This window comes from Pistacia vera, unplaced genomic scaffold, assembly GCF_008641045.1.
Source record: "Pistacia vera cultivar Batoury unplaced genomic scaffold, PisVer_v2 Contig206, whole genome shotgun sequence".
In the NCBI taxonomy this organism is placed as follows: domain Eukaryota; kingdom Viridiplantae; phylum Streptophyta; class Magnoliopsida; order Sapindales; family Anacardiaceae; genus Pistacia; species Pistacia vera.
The window spans coordinates 1,523,980-1,548,942 of NW_022196009.1; the positions used below are offsets into that span (position 1 = coordinate 1,523,980).

Genomic DNA, 24,963 nt, shown 5'->3' on the forward strand with positions numbered 1-24,963 from the left:
AACGCCAAGCAATATAATCGATTGGGATTAAAAAGAAAATTGTTCTAAATTTTGAAAATTAAAATTTTATATCAATCATGATTAATTTTAGGTTTGCTTTATTCTCAAGATCACAATACTATTTTCTACTAGTTTAGTTAATTTGTATTGGGATTTAGTTTTACCAGTCGCTGAAGAGTAATTTATATTTCTTTTGTTTTGTGTTAAAATTTTAATTAAATGTTGTTGCATAATCAATAACTTGGATATCAATTTAGTTCATGTGGGGCTTAAATAACACCATTCCGTGATGTTTCTTTAAAGATGAATTGGGTAAACTCTTTTTACTTAGAAAATCATATTTTAGATTCAAGGCCCAAATCCACACAAACCAATAGTTGACATGACCTACAAAACAAAAGAGAGAGAGGCTCTTTTCAAATAAACAACAGATATTTTGAAATAATAAAAATTATCCGGTAGTTAATTAAATTATTAAAAATTACATTATTATGAGTTAATGAATAATATTTAATTACTTTTCAAACTGTTTATTTTAATACCCAAAACTTTTTCATTTTTAATAAAAATGAGAAAAAAAATTCTACTTTCATATAAATTTGGAAGGCATTAAAGTTTATTAGTGGCTTTTCACTTTGACGATTTTATGTATAAGTACCATAAGTTTGAAAATGGGAACAAAATCGTACTTTTATATAAATTTGGCCCTGGCAAAAGTTTTGGTATGGTTTTTGATGAATTATTGTTTGAGAACCATAAGTTTGATTATTAGTGAAGCAATTTTTTTAAATTTCTTTTTATTTCTTTTGGGACTCTTTGTTGTATGAACTTTGTGCCTAGATGATCTATTCAATTCTTGACCTTTATTTTGAATTTGTATATATAATCATAATATCAAATTTGTTTTATCATCTGCCTCTTTGGTTGGAACTTATTGTATATCTTGGCAGGTTAGTTAATGGATTTTGTTGTCGTTTTCAATAACATTTATTTTATTAATAAATAGAATAATGTCATGCAAGTAATTATTTTCAAGGTTATTGAGACCCAATGTCATTGATTACACTCATTTTTCAAATTAATCTGTTTTTGTCCCAGGAATCTTCAGTTTTAAGATACTTAAGAAAATTTAAAATTCAGAGTAAAACTAAAAACCACTAAAATTATTTAAGCAGTATCAGTGTTATCACTGAAGTTTTGACTCTGTAAAAACAAGACAATGGAGCCGAAGACAATATGAACAAATACATGTGATAATCCTTCACTTCAGCATGTTTTGGCCACAGTTTGGAATTTAATTACATCATTCCCTCCAATACTGAGCCAATTTCGCTAATATTGACCAAAACAAGAGAACAAAATTAAATATTGCTCCACTTTACCCAACTTCCATGTGATCATTATCATTCTCTCCTTCATAATATTCATCATCACGTTGGATTTGCTTGTCTTGAGAGTGCTCTGAAAACACAAATTTTATAGTAAGAAAAGACGTTAGACATAACAGTAAGGAAATTTCACAAAATCAAATGACAAATGTTTAAAGTGCATGAACCCAGGCAAAGATTTCAAGGATTCCACTTACGATCTATTCGTTCATCAGGGTTCTGCTCATCCTCATCAAAATCAGGAATATAGAAGTCAGGTGGAACCTGCAACTCAAATTATTGCCATCAGAACAGAAAATTCGTAAATTAAATACCAAAACATTAGCTGCAGACAGCAGGTAAGCAGCCATCAAAATCAACAGCAATTCAAAATTTTACGTTATCCTGAAAGACAGTCTTGTCCTATAAAAGCATTACACACAATTACACAAACATATTTGCTAATTGGAAATAATACCAGTTTTCACATTAGCTCCATATTCTAATCATCAGGAATATTTAAAGAATGGATCAAGATTTCAGATCCAGTGAAATATTTAAAACTATTTTGATGGTATCCACCATGGCAACCAGATAGACCAGGCTCATCTTTGGGTCAAAGTTATTGCAAAGGTAAATGAATGCAAAGCTGATAAATGATGTAAAATAATAAAATATGAATGTAACACAAGATTCTGTCACTTCCCTAGTTCAGGAGTAAATAAAAACTTTCCGAAAGATGTAGAACCAAGCATAAGTAACCATATTTAATCAATCACTACTAATACATCAGGACTAGTCATTACTGGATTTGTTTGGCAACAATTGAAATACTACTCACCTCTTGCATCTGTACACTCGGAGCATGTTGGATGCATCGAAGATTTTCCAGCACTTGCATTTTTATTGTGCTAAGATATGATTTGCTATTCAGATTCTCCTGCTCAATCAATGAAAATGAGAGAAGATGATCAGGAAGGCTGCAGAAAAGGTTACTTTTGAACACAAATTATCATAATGAAGTTCGTAATTTCACAAACTTGCTCTGTAAATCTGCTCTCGTTAGATTCAATTTACACCATTACATGGACTTAAACAAGCTCATTAAATTAAATTGATTAATTACGAGAAAAGCTCCATAAATGAAGTCAAATAAATATGTCAATTTCTTGGAAATTACATACTATATGTCCATTCGGAATCCTCAATGAATTTTCAGGGGCAAAATACTTGATGTATTCATTGTCCGGGATCTCTGTAAAAAACATCAAATTAATAGTAGTTTAGAGTCTGACAATACTAAATTATTTAATACACGGAAATGAAGAAATAAGCGAACACTATCATCTTGAGATATGCCACCAAGACAAGGACATTTTCAATAAAGCAATCCAGCAGCACGAATATGCCACAACACCAACTGAAAACAAGTCAAAACTATAATACACACTAAAACAAATAAACTTTCACTAAAACAAATAAACTTCTATACATGTAGAACATAAATAATGCTAAATTGCCAGTACTCTAAATCTTCAATATGAGATAACTTATTTCCATTTAAGTTTAAGGGAACTTTCCTTCTTTCATTTTTCAATTATAAACAATTCTATGTGCAGAATGAGTTCTCTTAAACAAAAATCACATGCAGCACCAGCAAGGTGGATATACCAATATAAATCTAGACCACATGGTTAACGATTTACCAGCCAGTTCCTACTAGTAGATCCAAGATATTTCCGTAGTACAATTTAACCTTCTAGGGGCGTTTGGATCATATAATGTTTTATTATATGGGTATATTATATTAACGGAAAGAAAGATCACCTTGAAGATTATTGGGAATGTTTAAAAAACGTGTTGGGTTAATTCAAATAAATTGGTGAATAATATATTTGGTTGGGAGAATAAATGAATGGGTATGTTATATAGATTACTAAATTGCCCTCTTTTTTAAATATTAATATAATAGTATTTTTATTATTATTTTTTGAATCATCTCTTTTAACCCCTTATATTTGAAATTTTGCTAAAACACCCTAGCCATATTAAAGTTTAATTTGTAGAAAAATCACCCTAACCCACCCCAGCCACTGTCGGCAGCCAGCCACCACCGTCGGTAGTCAACGGAATGGCACATGACTGGTCGTATATGGTCGGCCGTATGTCGGCAAAGCTGGAAATGGCCATGGATCACAAATCCATAACCAGAAAACGGCCAGATCTATGGCCATTTCACGACCAAAGATGTGGTCATGAAACAACCATAGATTTGGTCGTGAAATAGCCATAGATTTGGTCGTGAAAAAGCCAGATCTGTGGCTGTTTCATGGCCACATCTTTAGTCGTGAAACAACCATAGAAACGCCAGATTTGAGACCGTTTTTTCATGGCCGAAAAAGGCCTTACCAGTGCACGACCGACCAGATCTCACCGCTCATGCACCATTACAGCGACTGACACCGGCGATCGGCAATGGTGAGTCACGACTGGCAGTGGTCTTAGGTAGCTGGAGGTATTTTGTTAACTTCTAAATTTTTTGTGGCTGGAGTGTTTTAGCTAATTTCTCAAATGTAAGGGGGCTGGGTAATTGTTATTTAGTAGACATTTGAGAGCAATTGTTTCTGAAATGGTTTTTAATTAAGGGCAAAATGGGTAGAAAAGTCAGATTACCCCGGTAATGTTTTAATAACAACCCTAACAAGGTAATAAGATTACCCTCCACATTACCAACAATAAACACTATTTGCAATAAAAGATTACTGTAATATTTTATTACTTGCAAACCAAACACCGGAATCTTGGAAAATAAACGAAGATTACCCCTGATCCAAATGGCCCCTCTAAGCTAAGTTCTAATGCCTAAAAGCAACTCAGGTCTTTTACCTTCTTAAACAGCAAATGGGAAATCTATCCAATATTCTGCACTTTGACTATCGTTAAAATGCAACCCAATCCAGTGCTTTTCATATATATTATACGTATTGATGCTTTCCTCGTTTATTATACAAAAAACAGAAACTTCCAATATAATTCAATGTGCCCACTCAAATTTTCAACCAAAATTTGCAAATATGGCAATTAAAGTCCCAAACTTACATCCAACAAAACAACATATCATAACCCTGTGACATTTTGACTGCCTCATGCAATTTAAAAGAATAAATTTCAATTGCACCATAGCATGTCTTGCAAAGGAAGCATTAAATTGAAGGAGAAGACCAAGCCATTTTAGTTTACCATTGGGAAGCTCTGTATCCAAAAGTACTCCTGTTTCAACAGTCCAACACCGAGCAACATTTTCTTTCGTGTATCCCCCACCTCCAGTAACCTGCAGGATAGAGGTTCCTCTTTACATTAAGTGTACAACTGACAACTAATGAACTGCTGGTATTACTCAATCAATTAAGAATATACCAGCAAGGGCAAATTGAATTTCTTCACAAACCGAACACATTCAGCATGCCCTGCAAAAAGTACCACCACCAAGGAAACTTTAACATCAACAGCAGAAATTGAGCTATTGCCAGCTAGCTTAAGACCAAGCAACATCTTAAGATTTCAACAGAAAAAAAAGGGAAAGAAAACTCATTCCTCAATTTAACAATAAATTGAGAAAGAGACCAAAAAATATCAATTACAAAGATATATCTACCATCGATGGAGAGATTGAAACAGCCTAAGCGATCCCTAGCAAGAGAATCTGCTCCACATTGAAGAACTATGGCACCTGGAACATATGTTTCAACAACCTTGGAGATAATCTGGAACACAGGTAGTTGCAAACAAAAGTTTACACTTTGAATCCATCAAGCCAAAACTAACAACTATCATTGAACAATTAGATGCTTGGATCTGGAACTTACCGTCTTGAAAAGCCGAGTGAAGCTAGTGTCATCAATTCCATCCTTGAGTGGGACATTTATAGCATAAAACTTGCCTTCTCTTTCTCCTATTTCCTTCATGTAAACGATTTCTATATATCAATTCAATATAATGGATTAGAAAATGACAACCTGCAAAAAATTGAAAGGCATAAAAAGTACCTTAACATCCCCAGTCCCAGGAAAGAACATATCCCCAAACTTGTGAAAACTAACAGTCATTACCCTGTCATGTTGAACTTCTCCGAATTAATAACAGAAGAAAAGAATTACAACAAGCACATTGAGAAAATTAATGTCTCTCTTACATGTAATCAATTTCACAATTAATGTTGTGTTTCTTTAGTGCACTCAGTCAGCACTATTGAATGGTCAATTCACTTATGTCCAGAAACATATAGATGAGATGAGATGTGTAGCAAGTGCAAGCAAAAAAAAAAAAAACCACGTAATAGAATTTTGTTCCATTAATAAAACCTTCCCACCTTATAATCAAGATAGCAAAGTCTCAGAGATACATAATGATAACAAAAATCTGGATCATCTTTGCATACATGTTGATATTAAACTTCAACGAGGTGACAAAGGGTTGAATCATGTATGCAAAAACATTCCTTGCAGCAGCTCAGAAGCTACAAATGGTGTTACAAAATAACTTAAAGAAACTATCAACCAGGTATATTTATCTACAACACACCTTACATTTGCTATCATAAATATTGTTGTCACAGCTATCTAGGTTTCAAAAGCTTAAACTTTCTAACAGATTTACCAATCGTATCTGATTAAGATCATAATCAAATCAGAAGATTCTAACCTGTCAGTGAAATAAAAAGCTTCTTCTACACCATCACCATGATGCACATCTATATCAATATACAACACACGGGCATGGTATTTCAAAAGCTCCAGGATCCCCAAGACCAAGTCATTAATGTAACAGAAACCAGATGCTTCACACTTTTTGGCATGGTGTAACCCCCCAGCCCAATTGATGGCAATGTCACAGAGTTGATTGTTTAATCTCCGTGCAGCATCTATGAGAAAGTTACAACAAGTAATTACGACTTAAGAAGAAAAATGTATCTTTTACCTAAAAACACGGAGGACTAAGTTGAACAGCAACACCACAAATTCAAATTACCTATCGTCCCACCGGCATAAATTTGACAAAATTCGAACAAGTTTTCAAAGACAGGGCAATCTTCTCCAAGATTATCTGACAATAGTAGAAAGAAATTATTCAAATTTGCAACTAAAAGACATAAAGCATCATCCTAAAATTTAACAAAATAGGCCATACATTTAGCTAATTCGTGTGAGAACAAATGTTGAGTGTCGGGAGTAATTCGGTGTAAGAATTCAACATAATCAGCTGAATGGAACTGCGCTAGCTCCACAGGATACGCCTTGTGGGGACGCTGCATAAAAAAAATAAAAAAATTCAGTAAATACAATCCATGTCCCGTATAAGAAATTAACGAACAATGCAAAAATCGAAGAAGCCACTAACATAGATTTCCATCTTCTTGTGAAGCTCATATGATAGAACGAGATGGTGCGTCATACAAAGCCGATGTGGCTTCATCGGATGGTTAGGCCCAAAGTACACACTACCCACATCTCCTGCAATATCCATCCACCCTTACATAATCAATAACATATTTAACTCTAAGCCAAAAAAAAAAAAAAAAAAAAAAACTGATATATATCTAATTTCTACACTTAAATCAAGCTACTTAAGAAATTCATAATGAGTCTCTATAAGATTTTAACTGCCCACGCGCGCTAGTTACTGAAATTCAAATTGGAACAAATTAATTACCATTGGCTTCAGAGCATGTGAGGCATATGAAAAGTAAAGCAAAATGCTGGGTAAGGCGTACGCTAAGGTTGAGCATGGCTAGGGTTTTAGTTTCAATGAAATTAAATGAAATTGATAAACAGGAAAAGCGAAGAAGAGAACTTTACCATCGTAAAAGTAGGCGATTTTTTCCTTTGAGCGCATTTTAGCGGTAGCGAGGACGAGTGACGGGGGCTGGCTGAGACTATAATAACGATTGCGACATTGTTATTATTTGGAGTTTTGAGTCTTCGAGAGAGGGAAGCGTGTGTGTAACCATTATGATCAGTTTTAAACGACGTGGTATCGTCTCTCCGCAGCCAATTTACGACATCGTGTAATGCTCAACTAGTTTTATAATTGAACGATGTCGTTTCAGTCTCTGCTCAGCCCTTTTCTACTTTTCTAACCCCACCTACTGCGATATGGGAACGGCTAACCTTACCAACATAAATACAAAGTCGAGTATATAAAAACAAATCCTGTTTTAATTTTCATGATTATCTCTCTTTTTCTCCTTTTTTTTTTCTTTTTCTTAAGGACGGAATTTATCTTTGTATATCTTTCTTTATATTTCTTTTTGTAAAACTAGTATTTATCTTGAGATATATATTTTCTATAAAAGTATTATTTTACCTTCTCGAGATTAAGATAATGCTACACGAACAGACTTTTTGTGTACATCTTCCAAGCCTTCAGCTTTGAAGAACCATTTAGAGCATTTTTAAAAAACTTCTCTAGGTGTTAACCTCAGAATTATCCAAGTCTCCGGGTTACCCGAGTGATCCTCGTAATTAGATGATGAACTAATTACCGAATTAGGGTTTTCATCTTCATTTCTAATTATGATAAGATCATCCTCATCACCAATACCGCTATTCCTAAGATATTCATTAAGACTCTTAGACTTTTGCATGAATATACCTATGCGTTGAAGAAGAAGTACAACTGCAGAGGTGTTTAGAAAAGCTAGCAAGAAGGTTAGTATGGCTAGAAACTGATAAACTATTCTATGAGGACGAAGAGTTCAAAGGAACTGACATACTCTATGCAGTAGGAATTCAAAAACTTAAGGTAATGGGGAAATGTCATTTGTTTGACATGTTAAAGTTCAAACTCGAGAATTTAAATGATTTAATAGTGAAATTGGGAAAAACTAACTTGACTGATTTAGTTTAAGGATTATCAATTTATCCTAATAGAACTATGAAATTGTTCGTTCTATGAAAAATCTTTAGAAAAAGTTTCTATAGAGATCTTTTGACTAAAAGATGGATCGGTATAATCCAAATTGATGTACAGGAAGCAGACACCGCTTAGGTTTAGTAAGAAAAATCCGCACCCACAGGTCTCATAAATTAACTGCAACGCCCCCAAACAATAAGCCCTTTGACTTTTATGACCCGATCCGTTTCCTTACCCGCCCAATTCTACATCTGGACAGTTGAGAGCTTAACTACTCTACTACCAAGCACCAACCACAAGCAGAACGAAACTCTAAATGAATTTGGTGCACCTAAATCAATGTAAGTAGAAATCCGAAATAAGATAAACGACACTTTGCGTTTTCTTCTTCTTTGTAAAAGAAATGGCGATATTGGAAGAATCGGTTGCCAGTTCAAAGATTTCTTCGCCAAATTCATACGGAGCTGTTGTTCTTGGCGGTACCTTTGACCGGTTACATGACGGACATCGCCTCTTTCTCAAGGTATTTCTTTCTCTTTTTACATTTTATTGTTATTAACCATCGTCATTAGTTCAAGAAATGTTTGATTTGAAATAAAACTAGGCAGCGGCGGAGCTGGCGAGGGATCGAATTGTCGTTGGAGTTTGTGACGGTCCAATGTTGGCTAACAAACAGGTCATTTTTCTACTTTTGTATTTGAGCATTTCTTTCTTTTATGGGTTGACTTAAATGTTTTTTATTACCTCACCTGTTAGTTTTATAATTGTATGTAATTCATTTTCCAATTCCGATAAATTCGTATCTGATTGAGTTGTAAGGCCTTGGCTGTTTGATAGCATCAGTCACNTTCTTTTTGTAAAACTAGTATTTATCTTGAGATATATATTTTCTATAAAAGTATTATTTTACCTTCTCGAGATTAAGATAATGCTACACGAACAGACTTTTTGTGTACATCTTCCAAGCCTTCAGCTTTGAAGAACCATTTAGAGCATTTTTAAAAAACTTCTCTAGGTGTTAACCTCAGAATTATCCAAGTCTCCGGGTTACCCGAGTGATCCTCGTAATTAGATGATGAACTAATTACCGAATTAGGGTTTTCATCTTCATTTCTAATTATGATAAGATCATCCTCATCACCAATACCGCTATTCCTAAGATATTCATTAAGACTCTTAGACTTTTGCATGAATATACCTATGCGTTGAAGAAGAAGTACAACTGCAGAGGTGTTTAGAAAAGCTAGCAAGAAGGTTAGTATGGCTAGAAACTGATAAACTATTCTATGAGGACGAAGAGTTCAAAGGAACTGACATACTCTATGCAGTAGGAATTCAAAAACTTAAGGTAATGGGGAAATGTCATTTGTTTGACATGTTAAAGTTCAAACTCGAGAATTTAAATGATTTAATAGTGAAATTGGGAAAAACTAACTTGACTGATTTAGTTTAAGGATTATCAATTTATCCTAATAGAACTATGAAATTGTTCGTTCTATGAAAAATCTTTAGAAAAAGTTTCTATAGAGATCTTTTGACTAAAAGATGGATCGGTATAATCCAAATTGATGTACAGGAAGCAGACACCGCTTAGGTTTAGTAAGAAAAATCCGCACCCACAGGTCTCATAAATTAACTGCAACGCCCCCAAACAATAAGCCCTTTGACTTTTATGACCCGATCCGTTTCCTTACCCGCCCAATTCTACATCTGGACGGTTGAGAGCTTAACTACTCTACTACCAAGCACCAACCACAAGCAGAACGAAACTCTAAATGAATTTGGTGCACCTAAATCAATGTAAGTAGAAATCCGAAACAAGATAAACGACACTTTGCGTTTTCATCTTCTTTGTTAAAGAAATGGCGATATTGGAAGAATCAGTTGCGAGTTCAAAGATTTCTCCGCCAAATTCATACGGAGCCGTTGTTCTTGGCGGTACCTTTGACCGGTTACATGACGGACATCGCCTCTTTCTCAAGGTATTTCTTTCTCTTTTTACATTTTATTGTTATTAACCATCGTCATTAGTTCAAGAAATGTTTGATTTGAAATAAAACTAGGCAGCGGCGGAGCTGGCGAGGGATCGAATTGTCGTTGGAGTTTGTGACGGTCCAATGTTGGCTAACAAACAGGTCATTTTTCTACTTTTGTATTTGAGCATTTCTTTCTTTTATGGGTTGACTTAAATGTTTTTTATTACCTCACCTGTTAGTTCTATAATTGTATGTAATTCATTTTCCAATTCCGATAAATTCGTATCTGATTGAGTTGTAAGGCCTTGGCTGTTTGATAGCATCAGTCACGTATTGAAATATTACTTTCGTTTTGATTTTGAATCTAAAAGTTCCAGATAAAAGGTGCGACGACCAGTGGCAATGAGGTTGTTTTACTTGTGTAAATCTTGTTAAATTAAATGATTTTCTTGTAATTTTAAACTGTAACATTCTTTACTTAATAGTAAATCCATTCTAAATCAGTTTATTGTGTTGCAATAGCCAAGTAGAATGGCTATTACAACTATTTTCCTTAAATTAATGAGACAAAACACATTAAATTTTTTTCAAAATTTTTCGAGGATCAAGCAGCAGTTAGTTTTGGCTTATCTAAAACTGCTTTAATTATGACTTGCGGTTACAATTTAATTGATAAAAGTAAATTCCATGTGAACTCTTATGAGTATTGCCATTCAATTTCTTTTGTTAATTTGTGAGGGAAACAGTTTGCTGATACAAGTCTTGTGTTTTCATCTGATATGTCAAACTTACGGTTCTTTGTTCACATATATGCAGTTCTCAGAGTTAATACAGTCCATTGAGGAAAGGATTCGTAATGTTGAAAATTACATCAAGGTATCCAGTACAAGGAAGTATGTTCTATGCTCCAGTTCTTAATTTTAATGAGAAAAGAACGTATTGGGTTCTTGTGTTTTGCGACTTTATGTGAGTACTTTAACCTGGCAAATGATTTATTTATGTCAGACTTGCCTTGTGGACTTGGCTGGGTGGTGAAACACATAGACTTAGGCCTTGTGATTATAAATGGAATATATATGTGATGTTCTTATTTGATTTCCTTTGATTTTCTTTTCCTGCAAAAATTTCAGTCTATTAAACCAGAGCTTAAAGTGCAAGCTGAACCTATTACTGACCCTTATGGCCCTTCAATAATTGATGCAAATTTAGAAGCAATTGTTGTCAGGTATGTTTTTGCTTACTATTTCTCTTTGTCATTTTAGTTTTAAGATGTGTAGCAGGTCTTTTCTTTTTTGATTTCAATTTTCGTAAACATGTGTGCTATTCACTTATATATGAAGATAAAGTCCTCAATATCTTGTTTTATTAAGCTTTGACATGTATGGTTATTTGAATTCATCTACATGTATGAATACTTTGAAATATATGTAAATAATTGCTTGCTTTAATGTTCAAAATCTCTGAATCAATTTGGTGAGTCTTATTTTTCTCAAGTATTTTATTGTCTTATGTGTATTCATCTTAATTTGGGAGTTCCTGCAATAATAGAAATAGAATAAAAGGAAAGATTTTCCTGGTTGCCCCAAATTCTGGAACTGTGATAATCTTATATCTCAGAATAAGTTGTAGTTGAAATATTCTTGACTATTGTGTTTGATATTCTGGCAGCAAAGAGACATTACCTGGTGGCATGTCAGTTAATAAGAAGAGAGCTGACAGGGTTCTTTCACAGTTGAAGGTTATAGTTTCAGTTTCTGTCAATAGCTTTATTTACATATACTTGGAAGCTTTCTCGAAGATTAAACCTTAACATTATGGATCATGTACAGATTGAAGTTGTGGATCTGGTTTCTGAAGGATCCAGCGGAGATAAACTAAGTTCAACAACCTTAAGGAAGCTTGAGTCTGAGAAGGCCAAAAAAGAGCAGCTTGAGACTGAGAAGGCTGAAAAAGAACTGCTCGAGGCTGAGAAGGCAGAAAAAGAACTGCTCAAGGCTGAGAAGGCCCAAGAAGAACGGCCTGCAGAATAAATGTTGGACACAGAAGGGTTGAAGGAATTCTGCATATAATCTGAGTTGTTGAGGCTGAGGACAGGATGAAACAGCTAAAGGAGTATCTGTGTTGAGCATAACGCAAGATCCAGAAAGATTTGTAATTGTAACAATGTAGCATTAACATGATCTTAGCTTGTTCTTTTTCTGTAATGATAAATTGATAATAGAGTGATGTATACAGACAACTAGAATTTTTATAATAAGGCGTACGCATACATTGAGGCACAATATGTGCAGCGGAATAAATTTTGATTGGAAGCATTATATGTTTATGCCAGAGAGTTCACTTTTTAACAGCGATAATATATTTTCTTCTCACCATGCCAAGTCAAATGGGATTAAAAATTGACATCTTATATGAGTTTCATTTGAGAAGAGAGTTGATAATCATATGATGTCTCACCTATCATAATTTGTTGTCAATATCTGATTGTTTTAATTATTTTTCTGACTGCTAAATATAGGTTTGATTTCTGTCTTTAGAGTTGGAGAAGAAAAGGTTATTGGTCGCTTGACATCTTAAATAAGAATTTGTATCCTGCTCTAAAAAATAAAAAGTGATCATAGAATTCATAGTAACATGACAAAATCTCTAAATCTAACTAAAAGTAGTAATAGTAACATTTAAACCAAATATAAAATTCTGTTAGATTATAGATTCTCCATCAGTTACAATTCTAAACATAAGCAATTCCTCCTCTCATTGATGGAAAAAAGCCAGTAGTAACTTCAGGAAGAATTGTGTCCGTTTCCCTGTATCAAGAAACCAAAATTGAGCAATTTTGTTTGCACTGAGCAAACCTGGGAAGGGAACCATATGGCCATCTACTAATACTCCTAATATAGACAGACAGGTCCTACTCATTTCATTTACTACCAAAACTGGTATGTGCAATGGTCAGGATGTCCTTCTTGCTCTTCACAAAACATCGTCTCTTTGCTTCAAAATCAAGTTTATCCAAGTCTTCTGCGATTCCCAAGTAGCTATATAGAACATTCTCAACCTTATCTGCATTACATGTTTTGTCACTACTGATTCTGCCCTGAAAAGTAATGTGCTCGAACTCAGCCCTCCCACGCTTTTTGTCAGCAAATAGCTCATGGAGTTTCTCTGCTTCTTGCAATCCAGAAAAGGTGCCATAAAAGTTCACTACCATAGTACTTTGATTTGCAGCTCTCCCTCGACACACCTTGCTGATTCCCTGACCAAATCCCATACCTGAAATTAGAAGTGGACAGGAAAACTGATTAACAAGGAACAAATGCAAAAAGATCAAATAAACCAAGACATAAAAGACAACAAAATAAATAAATTTGTCAAAGTACAAAGAGCATCAAGTCAATTTTGAAGCAAGGCATCCATGTGAAACTGGCCAAATGACAAGTAGTAAATAATCTCCTTCAAGTTCTAAACACTAAATCAATAAAAAAGGAATGCAGTTATAAGATCAGAGTTTCGAATATCTTGATGCTAGGAATTGTTGGGAACTATGTATATATGTAGTCAAAGGTACATACGTAATTGTAATGTGTGTATATATATATATATATATATATTAGGTTGTACTGTTGAGATAATATAGAAAAAGTAATGGAAAAAGTGCAAATATTTGAAACAAGCAGCATGCACGAGCTGAACTCTCTTCAGGAATTAAACATTCAAGAGTGTCCAAGCATCCCATCATTTCCAGCCGAAGGTTTTCCCAGCAACCTAACATCTCTCTCGATTGAGGATCAGAATATCCGTGAATCATCACTTCTTCAGTGGAGGTTGCCAAAGCTGACATGTCTTAAACATCTGTCTATTCTTGGATGCTCAGATGCAGTTTCTTTTCCGCCAGAGAAAATGATACTGCCCGCTTCTTTAACTATGCTGAAAATTCAAAAATTCCAGAAACTGAAAAACCTATCTTCCCAAGGTTTCAATTGCCTCACAGCTCTCGAAAATTTGTTGATAGGAGAATGCCCAAATCTCACATCCCTTCCAGAGGAGGGTCTGCCACCTTCACTTTTACGATTATGTACTTTTGGTTGTTATAAGCTGGAAAAACAGTGCAAGAGGGGTAACGGAAAAGAGTGGTTTAAGATAGCTCACATCCTTATGTTGAGATTGATCACAGATTCATTTATGAGGAATAAGCTCGATTTGATGTCAAGAACAACGAAAGTTAGTAGAACCAGAGAATTGCCGCATTCTTTCTTTGTACTCTATCAGAGTTTTGGGCGAAGGGTCAGAGAAATATATTTCTGTTAATTTTTTATAAATTAAAATATAAGTTGATGGAAGAAAGATGGTGTGCGGCAGTGAAATTTGACTCTATGACAGTTGACAAATATTTCAGGAGTTGAGTAATTGATGAAGGCCAATCTTCCCGATGATCCAGAGGGCTTAAGACCAAAGATAATTGAGACCTAGAGCGGAACAGGTGGAAAGTAAGTGGACTACATGAACTAGGCTTCCTGGTATTCTGATATGGTACTGATGTGAAGATGATTCAAGTACAAGAAGAATAAGTGGTAGTGCAATGTTTTCTGGCTGGGTTGAGGCCGAGATATGAGATAGCTCATACACAGCTTCATATCGGCAAGACAATTCCCTCTCTTACGGATGTCTTTGCTTGACTTCTCAGAGTTAGTAAGAGGGAAGATCGAGGAGTTTCTGGACAAAGAGACTCTTAAAGATATTGATGTAGATCATGCGGCCCTAGCTAACATGACACCTAGTGATGGCAAAGGCAACAAAAGGGCAAGTCGTGATACCGGAAGCAATCGTGGTAATGGCCCTTGTACTTGCTTCCATTGTGGTGCTGAGGGTCACGTAAAAAGAATTGTTAGAAGCTCCATGACAAGCCTCCGAATATGCAAGGAACTTAGAAGTTTGCTCATGTTGCAACTCAAGATGGTCTCTTACCCACCCTATCACAAGTTACTATCTCTGCAGCTGAGTATGCTTGCCTTACTCAGATTTCTAGCTCCTAGTCACCCATCCCATCCATTGCCGCTACATTAACCAAGTTAGATAATCCTGCAACTTGTTTATCTACTTCTAGTAGTAACTGGGTCATTGATTCTGGTGTTACTCACCATATAACGGGCGATACAGGTATTCTCTTCTCATTTACATCTTCTTCTGATTTGTCTTCTGTTNTAGAACCAGAGAATTTCCGCATTCTTTCTTTGTACTCTATCAGAGTTTTGGGCGAAGGGTCAGAGAAATATATTTCTGTTAATTTTTTATAAATTAAAATATAAGTTGATGGATGAAAGATGGTGTGCGGCAGTGAAATTTGACTCTATGACAGTTGACAAATATTTCAGGAGTTGAGTAATTGATGAAGGCCAATCTTATCGATGATCCAGAGGGCTTAAGACCAGAGATAATTGAGACCTAGAGCGGAACAGGTGCAAAGTAAGTGGGAACTAGGCTTCCTGGTATTCTGATATGGTACTGATGTGAAGATGATGCAAGTACAAGAAGAATAAGTGGTAGTGCAATGTTTTTTGGCTGGGTTGAGGCTGAGATATGAGATAGCTCATACACAACTTCATATCAGCGAGACAATTCCCTCTATTACGGATGTCTTTGCTTGACTTCTCAGAGTTAGTAAGAGGGAAGATCGAGGAGTTTCTAAGGACAAAGAAACTCTTAAAGATCCTGATGTAGATCATGTGGCCCTAGCTAACAAGAAACCTAGTTATGGCAAAGGCAACAAAAGGGCAAGTCGTGATACCGGAAGCAATCGTGGTAATGGCCCTCGTACTTGCTTCCATTGTGGTGCTGAGGGTCACGTAAAAAGAATTGTTAGAAGCTCCATGACAAGCCTCCGAATATGCAAGGAACTCAGAAGTTTGCTCATGTTGCAACTCAAGATGGTCTCTTACCCAACCTATCACAAGTTATTGTCTCTGCAGCTGAGTATGCTTGCCTTACTCAGATTTCTAGCTCCTAGTCACCCATCCCATCCACTACCGCTACATTAACCTAGTTAGATAATCCTACAACTTGTTTATCTACTTCTAGTAGTAACTGGGTCATTGATTCTGGTGTTACTCAACATATAATGGGCGATACAGGTATTATATTCTCATTTACATTTTCTTCTGATTTGTCTTCTGTTACTTTAGCTAATAGGTCTACTGCATGTATTATTGGATGTGGTATCACTAATCTCGCCAAATCTATGTCTCTCTCCTTTGTTTTATGCCTTCCTCACTTTCCTTTTAACCTATTATCTATTAGTCAAATTACCAATACATTCAACTGTCGTGTTTATTTTTTTCCTACTCATTGAATATTTCAAGATCTTGGGACGAGGCAGATTATTGGTAGGGTTCCTGTATCAAGTGGCCTGCATATGCTTGATGATGTCTCCACTCCAGTTCCTCAACCTGTTGCATGTACTAGTGATTCATCTCTATCCATATTACATGGTCGTTTTGGTCCTCCCCCTTCCCCATTTTGAAAAAATCGTGTCCTAGTGTAGGGTCAACATCACACTTTGAGTGTGAGGCATGTCAGTTTGGGAAACACCATCGAGTGTCCTATAGTCCTAGGATAAACAAAAGAGTTGCAGCTCTTTTTGATGTTATACACTGATGTTTGGGGTCTTTGCCCTGTATTGTCTAAATCTGGTTATCGATATTTTATTACTTTTGTGAATGATTTTTCACGTGTTACTTGGTTGTATTTTATGAAAAATTGTTCTGAATTATTTTCCATATTTTATACCTTTTGTGCTGAAATACAAAATCAATTTACTTCCTCTATTAAAATTTTCAGAAGTGATAATGCCAAAGAATACTTTTCTGCATCTTTCTCCTCTTTTTTGTCTACTAAAGGTATTATTCATCAATCATCATGTATATATACACCTTGTAAAAATGTACTAAGGAAGAATATTCACACTTCTCATTCATAGATTAAAAGTATACAAATTTATATACACTTGTAGTGTTTTAAACTAGGTAGGTGATCAATTTCTATTAGGATACAAGATCAGTGTGACCCCTATAATCCTGGATATTAATGTGATCCCTATAATCCAGGATATCAATGTAATCCAGGAAGTTATATACATCTGTAACACACCTCAATAAAATGGGGTTATTGAACGAAAAAATCATTATTCATTAGAAGTCGCTCGTACTCTCCTCTTTCACATGAAAGTCTCTACAAAGTTTTGGGCAGATGCCGTTTCTACTGCATGTCACTTGATCAATCACATGCCTTCCTCTATTCTGGGTGGTCAAATCCCATACTCCATTCTTTTTCCTTCTCAGCCTTTATTCTCGCTTCCTCCTAGAGTATTTGGGTGCATGTGCTTGTTCAAGATGTTAGACCTCATATCTCCAAATTAGAACCGAGATCCCTTAAGTGCAAATTCTTGGGTTATACCTGATATCAGAAAGGTTATCGTTGCTTTTTTCCTATCCTAGGTAAGTATCTTGTCTTAGTTGATGTTTCCTTTTTTGAAACCACTCCATATGTTGAGTCTTCCATTCTATCTTATCCTCACATTACTTCTCTTAAAGCCCCCACCGATGATTTTCATGTTTACAACATTACCTAACATAGTTCTCCACCATCTCGTCCTCCTATCACTCAGGTATACTTTCGCCTAGTTCACCAGCAACATGAGACACCCGCATCGGCATTTGATCCACTGCCTCTATCGGTTGCCTCGCCCTCAGATTCAATCCCTTCTACTTTTGACCTAGATCCTCCCATTGCTCTTTGTAAAGGTAAGCGTTCTTGTACCTATCCTATCTCCTCATTTGTTTCTTATCACTCTTCATCTTTATCTTCCAAGTCTTTTGTTGCCACTTTAGATTTTGTCTGTTCCTAACTTTGTATCTGAAGCGGTTACTCATGATAGGTGGCGAAGGGCCATGGAAGAAGAGATGTTGGCTCTAGAACTTAATGATACATGGGTTCTAATGGATTTACCCGACAACAAAAAGGCCATTGGGTGCGAATGGGTTTTCACAGTGAAAGCTAATCCTGATGGGTTTGTGGTTCGGTTGAAAGCTCGATTGGTTTCTAAGGATTATGCTCAGACGTATGATATTAATTAATCCGAGACATTCTCTCTAGTTGCTAAAATGACCTCTGTCCGGTATTCATCTCTCTTGCAGCTTCATATAGTTGGCCCTTTCACCAACTTGATGTAAAAAATGTCTTTTTACATGGTGATCTTCTTGAAGAGGTTTACATGGAGCAACCTCTAGGGTTTGTTGCTCAGAGGGAGTCAGGAAAGGTATGCAAACTGAGGAAATATTTATATGGCTTAAAACAATCTCCACGGGCTTGGTTTGAGAGGTTTAGCGAAGTGGTGACTTAGTTTGGTTTACATAGGAGTGTTTATGATAATTTTGTCTTTTGTAAGCAATTTAGTTTTGGCACCATTGTTTTGGTTCTTTATGTTGATGACATTGTAATCATTGGCAGTGATAATGTTGGCATTCAGAGTTTGAAAAACTTTTTGGCTTCCAAATTTCGCACAAAAGATTTAGGCACTCTAAAGTATTTTCTAGGAGTCAAGGTTTCTCAGAGTAAGAAAGGGATTTTCCTTCTCTCAACGCAAGTATGTGTTAGATTTGTTGACCGAAATAGGCCTAATTGAGGCTAAGCCTTGTGACATTCCTATGGTTTCTAATCTGAGATTGAATAATGAGGATGGAGAGATGTTTGGTGATCCAGAGCAATCCAGACAGATAGTTGGAAAGTTGAACTATCTTACAGTAACCCGTCCAGATATTGCTTTTCCAGTGAGTGTGGTGAGTCAATTTATGTCATCTCCTAGGACATCTCATTGGGATGCAGGCCTTCATATCTTGAAGTATCTAAAAGGAGCCCTTGGACATGGGATTTTTTACAGTGATCATGGTAATAATAAAGTAGAAAGATTTTTATATGCAGAATGGGTAGGATCTTCTGTGGATAGACGGTTTATGACTGGATTTTGTGTTTTTGTTGGAGGAAATCTTATTTCTTGGAAAAGTAAGAAACAACTGATTGTAGCTAGATCAAGTGTAGAGTCTGAGTATCAAGCTATGACACAAGTAACTTGTGAGCTTATATGGATAAGACATCCTCTTAAAGAAATTGGGCTTGGTGATCCAGGGACTATGGACTTGTGGTATGACAACCAAGCAGCCATACATATAGCAAACAATCTAATTTTTCACGAACGGACTAAGCATATAGAAGTGGATTGTCACTTTGTGCTAGAGAAACTTGAACAAAAGCTAATTACTACTAATTATGTTAGAACAGGGGAACAATTAGCTGACATTTTTACTAAGTCTCTAGTCGATAAAAGGGTAACTTATACTTGTAACAAGCTGGGTATGATAGATATATATGCTCCAGCTTGAGAGAGAGTGTTGGAAACTATGTATATATGTAGTCAAGGTTATATACGTAATTGTAGTGTATGTATATATATATTAGGTTGTACAGTTGAGATAATATAGAAAATGTAATGGAAAAAGTGCAAATATTTGAAACATGAATGATTCTAACCTTGGTAAAATCATACATTGCAACTGGTAAGAGTAATTTAACATCAAGATTACTTAGAAAATAACAGATTCAACATAAGTTTCAACAAAAGAACATGTTTCAACAAAAGAACATGTTGTAAGTTAGATACGTGGAAGGTGAGCAATTCAAGGAAACTAGTCATTAGGTATGATCCACCAGTAATGAGTGATTTGAAAATCATATTAAAGTAGGGTGAGAATGATCAAGTGTTTAAAGGATAGGTTACCTCTGATAATGGACTCAAGCTCTTCAATAGTTGCAATGATCCGCTCATCTGGATTAGTGTTTGCTATGGAACTGTTGTGGACAAAAACAACTGGAGGCCATATAATGAGATCCTGCTTCAGAGCTAAGGCTTCAGCATAAGGCAATACCCGTGGAACCCATAGACCGTTAGGGGTTGCTGCATTATTCCATCCCATCAACACACAAAGGGCTCTGTGAAAGCCCAAGTGCTCTGCTCTGAGCCCAGCTGTCTTAGACATGAAGGCATGCTGTGCCAAGCTCAATGCGTCCACAAAATCTTTCGACTTTCTGATAGAACATAAAGTCAGCTCAACGCAATTATTGAAGAAGTACACCTAAACCGCAATCAGCAACTATAGACAAACACAGAGGCATTATCTTGCATATGAACTGCCACTAACCTACTATGGGTATAGAGACATTATCTTACATTACAATCTCCCTATAAATAAAGGTCTTTCTAATCAGGGATTAAACTTTATAAGATCTTAAATTATCTTAACGCTGGTTCTGGTTAAGACCACTAAAAACAAAATGTTTTATTATTTCTATGTACTTTATTTACAAAAAGACTGGGAACACATTTTTTGAAGTATTGATAGGATCAATTTTTTATCCTTTACTGATCAAAATGTGAGCCACTTGGAACGCCCAAAATTCATACAACTCTTGTTATCCTATTATTGCTAAAACAATAATATTGAAATGACAGCCCGATCTTCCTAGTTCAGTAAGTCATCTGTGTAGCACATGCAATAAAAATAAATACTACCAAGTTAATCTGATGAGACATAAATAAGTATCACCAATAATTTTTTCTACTAGCATATAATATTTTAAAATAGTATCCATATTCTTTTTGGTATTATATATATGCTAACAGACTAACCGCAACTCATACAACTCTTACTATATTATTGCTAAAACCATGACATTGTAACTACAGTCTGATCCTCCTAGCATACTAGTCAATTGTGTTGCTGATGTAATTTACCGTGAAACCCAACTCAGATAACATAGTGAATGTAAAATGATTAAAGATTGAGTGTTTTGCATTTACTTCTAAAATTATGCAAAAGACACTCCCTCTGCACTTCTCTCACTATCTACCCTCAGCACTACAACATACTGCCAACCACTAATGATAAGACCTTTACAATTATAGCACCATAGTGTTAGAACCTTAAAAAGAACCCAAATCTTCTAGACACTCTGTCACAGTAATTGATCCTTTGAAAATGACTCAGAGGCAGGTCCTCATAAGCCTTGCCAATCAAATTTGGCCATATACGAAGAATCAAATCCTGTGATTCATTTGCATTTTAAACCTTTAATGATAACCTTATGACAACATTGTTTAGCTATCCTCCCACTGCATGAAATATGTGCACTTAACCTTCCATGGGGCTAACACTGAAAAACGACTAAGCATATTGATTAAGAGAAGCATAACACATGCCTTAACCAAATGGTTTTCTACTAAAAACATATTGCTATTACGCTATTACAGGATCTCATAATTGCATAAGAAAGTGTTAAATTGAGTTGAAGAAGGAAAAGGGAAGGAGGCGTGTCTCTTTAAAACATATATATGAATTACTGACCTGCAACAGACACTGCACTTTAAAGTACATTTTCCTCCCCGCTCTGTGTATTTCCTCTGTTGAGCTGTGCTGTCATTCAATGCTTTGGCAAACTTCAAAAAAGCGCTATGTACAAGTTGCTCGAAACATTCAGTGTGTTCTAGTGGTTCAGCATCTGAACTTTCCATTTGAACTTTCAAGTAATCATCCCCTTGGATATGAACACCTTCGCGAAAATCATCCAAATATCTTCCAGTAAACTCGTTTTGTTTATGACTTTTAACGGGTCTGCTTGAACGCTTCAATCGTTTCTTTATATTTGGAGCGGGACCTAAACGCTCCATTACATTTCGAGCAGGCCCCAAAGGCTTCTTTAAATCTACGCTAGAATGTTGAACATGTCCAGTTGAATGCTCTTGCATAGATACTGGCAAAAATGGAGACGGTAACAGGTTGTGACTTGTCATCTCATCAAGTGGCTGCCTGGATTCCAAATCTTTCAAGACTAAAAATCGTTCAGTATCTTCTGTAGTCCATTGTTCATTTTCATGAGAGGTAATGCAATCAAAAGACGATGTATGATTCGGACTTCGAGTAATCTTTCTCAAATCTATAACACGACCTCTCCTGAGCACCTTTTTCGATTGATCCTCATAGCCTAGTTCCTCTTCTCCCAACATCTGTTGTGACCTACTTATATTCTCATGTAAAAAGTCTTCATCCAATCTCTTCAAACCTTCTTCATATGATTCAAGACCACCATCTTTTAAGAAACCATAATCTTCTCCCACTTGCAGACCTCCATTATCCAAATTCACTTCTAATCCACACTCATTATCAAAGCCTCTAGAACCAGAAGCGGAGCCAGAGTAATCTACATCTTGTGATCCCCTGCTATAATGAAAAGTTCTAGAACCAGAGCATTCCCTATCTTCCTCCTTTGTAACTGATTCTTTTCCACCATTGAGATACTCATGATGTAAAGCCTGGTTATGCTCAATTTCCCTGCCATATCTTATACCATTTCTAATAGAATTGTTATTACCATCAAGTTTGTTCACAATTGAATCAACAATGCTAGCTCTCACACAAGTTTGCACCATCGAATCAACAAAACTAGCTCTCACAGAACTTTGCACCCTATAATCATCTTGAGCACTGGCCATATTTCCTTGCTCTTCAACAAAAGCAAAAGACCGCATTGAAGAGGGTTTTGAAACTGGCGTTTCACAACAATACCCTCCATGAGCAATTGATCCATCAAGCATTTCTCTGCTCCTACAAAATCCCCCATCCTTGTACATCTCATTATAATCACCTTTTAACTGAAAAGCTGTTGTTGTGTATGGAAGTAAACTATCTTTAGAGACAAAACCAAGTTTCTTTTCTTCTCTGTATAATCCTCTTTCAACATTTTCATTCACACTCAAATGATATTTTCTTGACGGGAAAACGGCGCCGTCATTGTAGTATGGTATTTTACTTTTGTTGAACCCCAAGACATTGTCATTTTCATTAAGGTTTCTACCGAAATCCGATTTTTCGGGTTTACAGGCCAAGAGATTGGCCCATTCAAACTTTCTGAAAATTACCTCGCTTCTAGGTAAAGTCTCATTGAACTGTGACAGTTTTCGCTCGTACCCATTTCTATCATTATCATCCTCATTTACATAACACTGTCTTGAAACGGAACTAACCGGTCGGTTAATACGTTGAATCCGGTTTTCTTCCGTTTCTCGGTCCCGATTTCTCGGCCAAGGCGGAAGGCGAGTTCTTGGCCTATGCTCTCTCATAGCAGGATTCGTGTACGAAAGTTTACGAGAGAAAGAAAAAACAAGAAATATGTGTTAAAGTAAGGACAGAATCTGAAAATCAAACTTGTCAAGTAAAGTGAAGAATCAGAATCAAGAGCAGAGTTCAATGGAGAAGTTATTCTTGTAGAGTTGTAGGGTTTTATAATTTTGAAGATGACGGTTCCTTTTTGTGTACGCTTTGTTTGGGTGGTCATTATGTAGCTTTAGTTTCAATGTGTTTGGACACGTGGCATAGTTCGATTGTTAAAAGTTTTGTGATACTTAAATCAGATGTTGACACGACATCAAAATCTCTGTACCCTTATACCAGATGCTTTCCCTTGTGGGTGTGTTTTTTAAGCATTAACATGCCAAACCAGGAAGAGTAATGTTACATCTACCATAGTTTTATATAATATTTCTGTATAGTATGTTAATCATCTTTGTTAATCATCTTTCATCCTATTATGTTGTATAAAAATTCTGTATATATAATATTATATAATAAGAAAATTTGTCGCTCTTTCTGAAAATGAGGTTTTCAAATTTCAAAAATAATTTTTAGAAAATACTAAAAGTGATGGGAAAAGGTTAAGAGTTTCCTTGATAGTAAAAGGTGAAGAGAAAGATTTATCATGGTCTTTCGAATTCGATTCTTTACAGTTATTAATAAAGGTGATTACTAAAACTCTTACTAGTTGGTAGTTTCATGTTTGAGTCCCTATGATTGCTAATAGGGGTAGCCACTATAGGTTTTACTCAGCCGATAATTCTAGTTCGAGTCCTTAAGACTGCTAATAGGGGTGATCATCAGAGTACTTACTCGGCCGATAGTTCTAGTTCGAATTCTCACGACTGCTAATAGGAGTGGTTACTAGAGCTCTTACTCGATAAGTAGTTCTAAGATTCTAGGAGACTAGTTGACGTACGCACAAGCTAGTTCGGACACCCTCAGCCATAAAAAAATAAAATATGTAGTATATATATAGTTTCATGAATTTACAAGACTATTCTTATGTCATTCTATTAACTGGATAACATTATGGAATATGTGTAATATTTGCCAATTTTTATGCTTTATGATTTTATAACAATTTATATATGTAAAGCCATTATTTTTATATTCAAGAATTTGGCAATTTTATCTTTGTTATTTGAAGTGTGATAAGTGATTGGTCATGATCAATGAAGGTATTATAGTGAAAAGAATTAAGTAATAATATATAATTATGAGTTTTCATTTGCTTAACAGTTAGTTAAATGTGATTGTTTCCCACTTCTATTCTAAATTTTTAGCATCAACTCTCAATCAACATTTTCAAAATTATATTTGTAATTATAACTTCTATTTAGAAAATATTAGACAAAAATTAAGAGAGTTATCAATTTCTATAAACATTCATAATTTTTATAAATTCCTCTACAAAGGAAGTCTGAAAAAGATTTATTGACCATATACGCAGGGGTGGGAAAATCCAGTTAATTG

At 35.4% G+C, this 24,963-nt stretch overlaps 3 protein-coding genes across 4 annotated transcripts; 1 reads left to right on the top strand and 2 right to left on the bottom strand.

Annotated features, from left to right (window-relative positions):
• Positions 1–1,142: 1,142 nt before the first annotated feature.
• LOC116129021 (histone deacetylase 9) lies at positions 1,143–6,888 on the bottom strand. Of its 2 annotated transcripts, XM_031414754.1 has the most exons (13): positions 6,765–6,888; positions 6,555–6,672; positions 6,396–6,470; positions 6,069–6,288; positions 5,414–5,477; positions 5,234–5,326; positions 5,023–5,131; positions 4,785–4,834; positions 4,608–4,698; positions 2,552–2,622; positions 2,209–2,307; positions 1,586–1,652; positions 1,143–1,461 (listed from the first exon to the last, which is right to left on the bottom strand). In XM_031414754.1, the coding sequence occupies exons 1-13, from the start codon at positions 6,837–6,839 to the stop codon at positions 1,379–1,381; spliced, it is 1,215 nt and encodes a 404-aa protein (XP_031270614.1). In that variant the 5' UTR covers positions 6,840–6,888; the 3' UTR covers positions 1,143–1,378. The 2 variants fall into 2 exon arrangements, with proteins under 2 accessions (XP_031270614.1, XP_031270615.1); XM_031414755.1 differs by lacking the exons at positions 6,069–6,288; positions 6,396–6,470; positions 6,555–6,672; positions 6,765–6,888 and adding an exon at positions 5,560–5,647.
• Positions 6,889–9,942: 3,054 nt separating this feature from the next.
• On the top strand, positions 9,943–12,562 carry LOC116129039 (phosphopantetheine adenylyltransferase-like). The gene is made up of 6 exons (XM_031414784.1): positions 9,943–10,261; positions 10,343–10,414; positions 11,072–11,131; positions 11,386–11,480; positions 11,924–11,993; positions 12,085–12,562. The coding sequence occupies exons 1-6, from the start codon at positions 10,142–10,144 to the stop codon at positions 12,283–12,285; spliced, it is 618 nt and encodes a 205-aa protein (XP_031270644.1). The 5' UTR covers positions 9,943–10,141; the 3' UTR covers positions 12,286–12,562.
• Positions 12,563–12,905: 343 nt separating this feature from the next.
• On the bottom strand, positions 12,906–23,477 carry LOC116129008. The gene is made up of 3 exons (XM_031414745.1): positions 21,706–23,477; positions 20,082–20,389; positions 12,906–13,528 (listed from the first exon to the last, which is right to left on the bottom strand). Exons 1-3 carry the CDS (start codon positions 23,475–23,477, stop codon positions 13,176–13,178), a joined length of 2,433 nt encoding a protein of 810 aa, XP_031270605.1. The 3' UTR covers positions 12,906–13,175.
• Between the last annotated feature and the right edge of the window lie 1,486 nt (positions 23,478–24,963).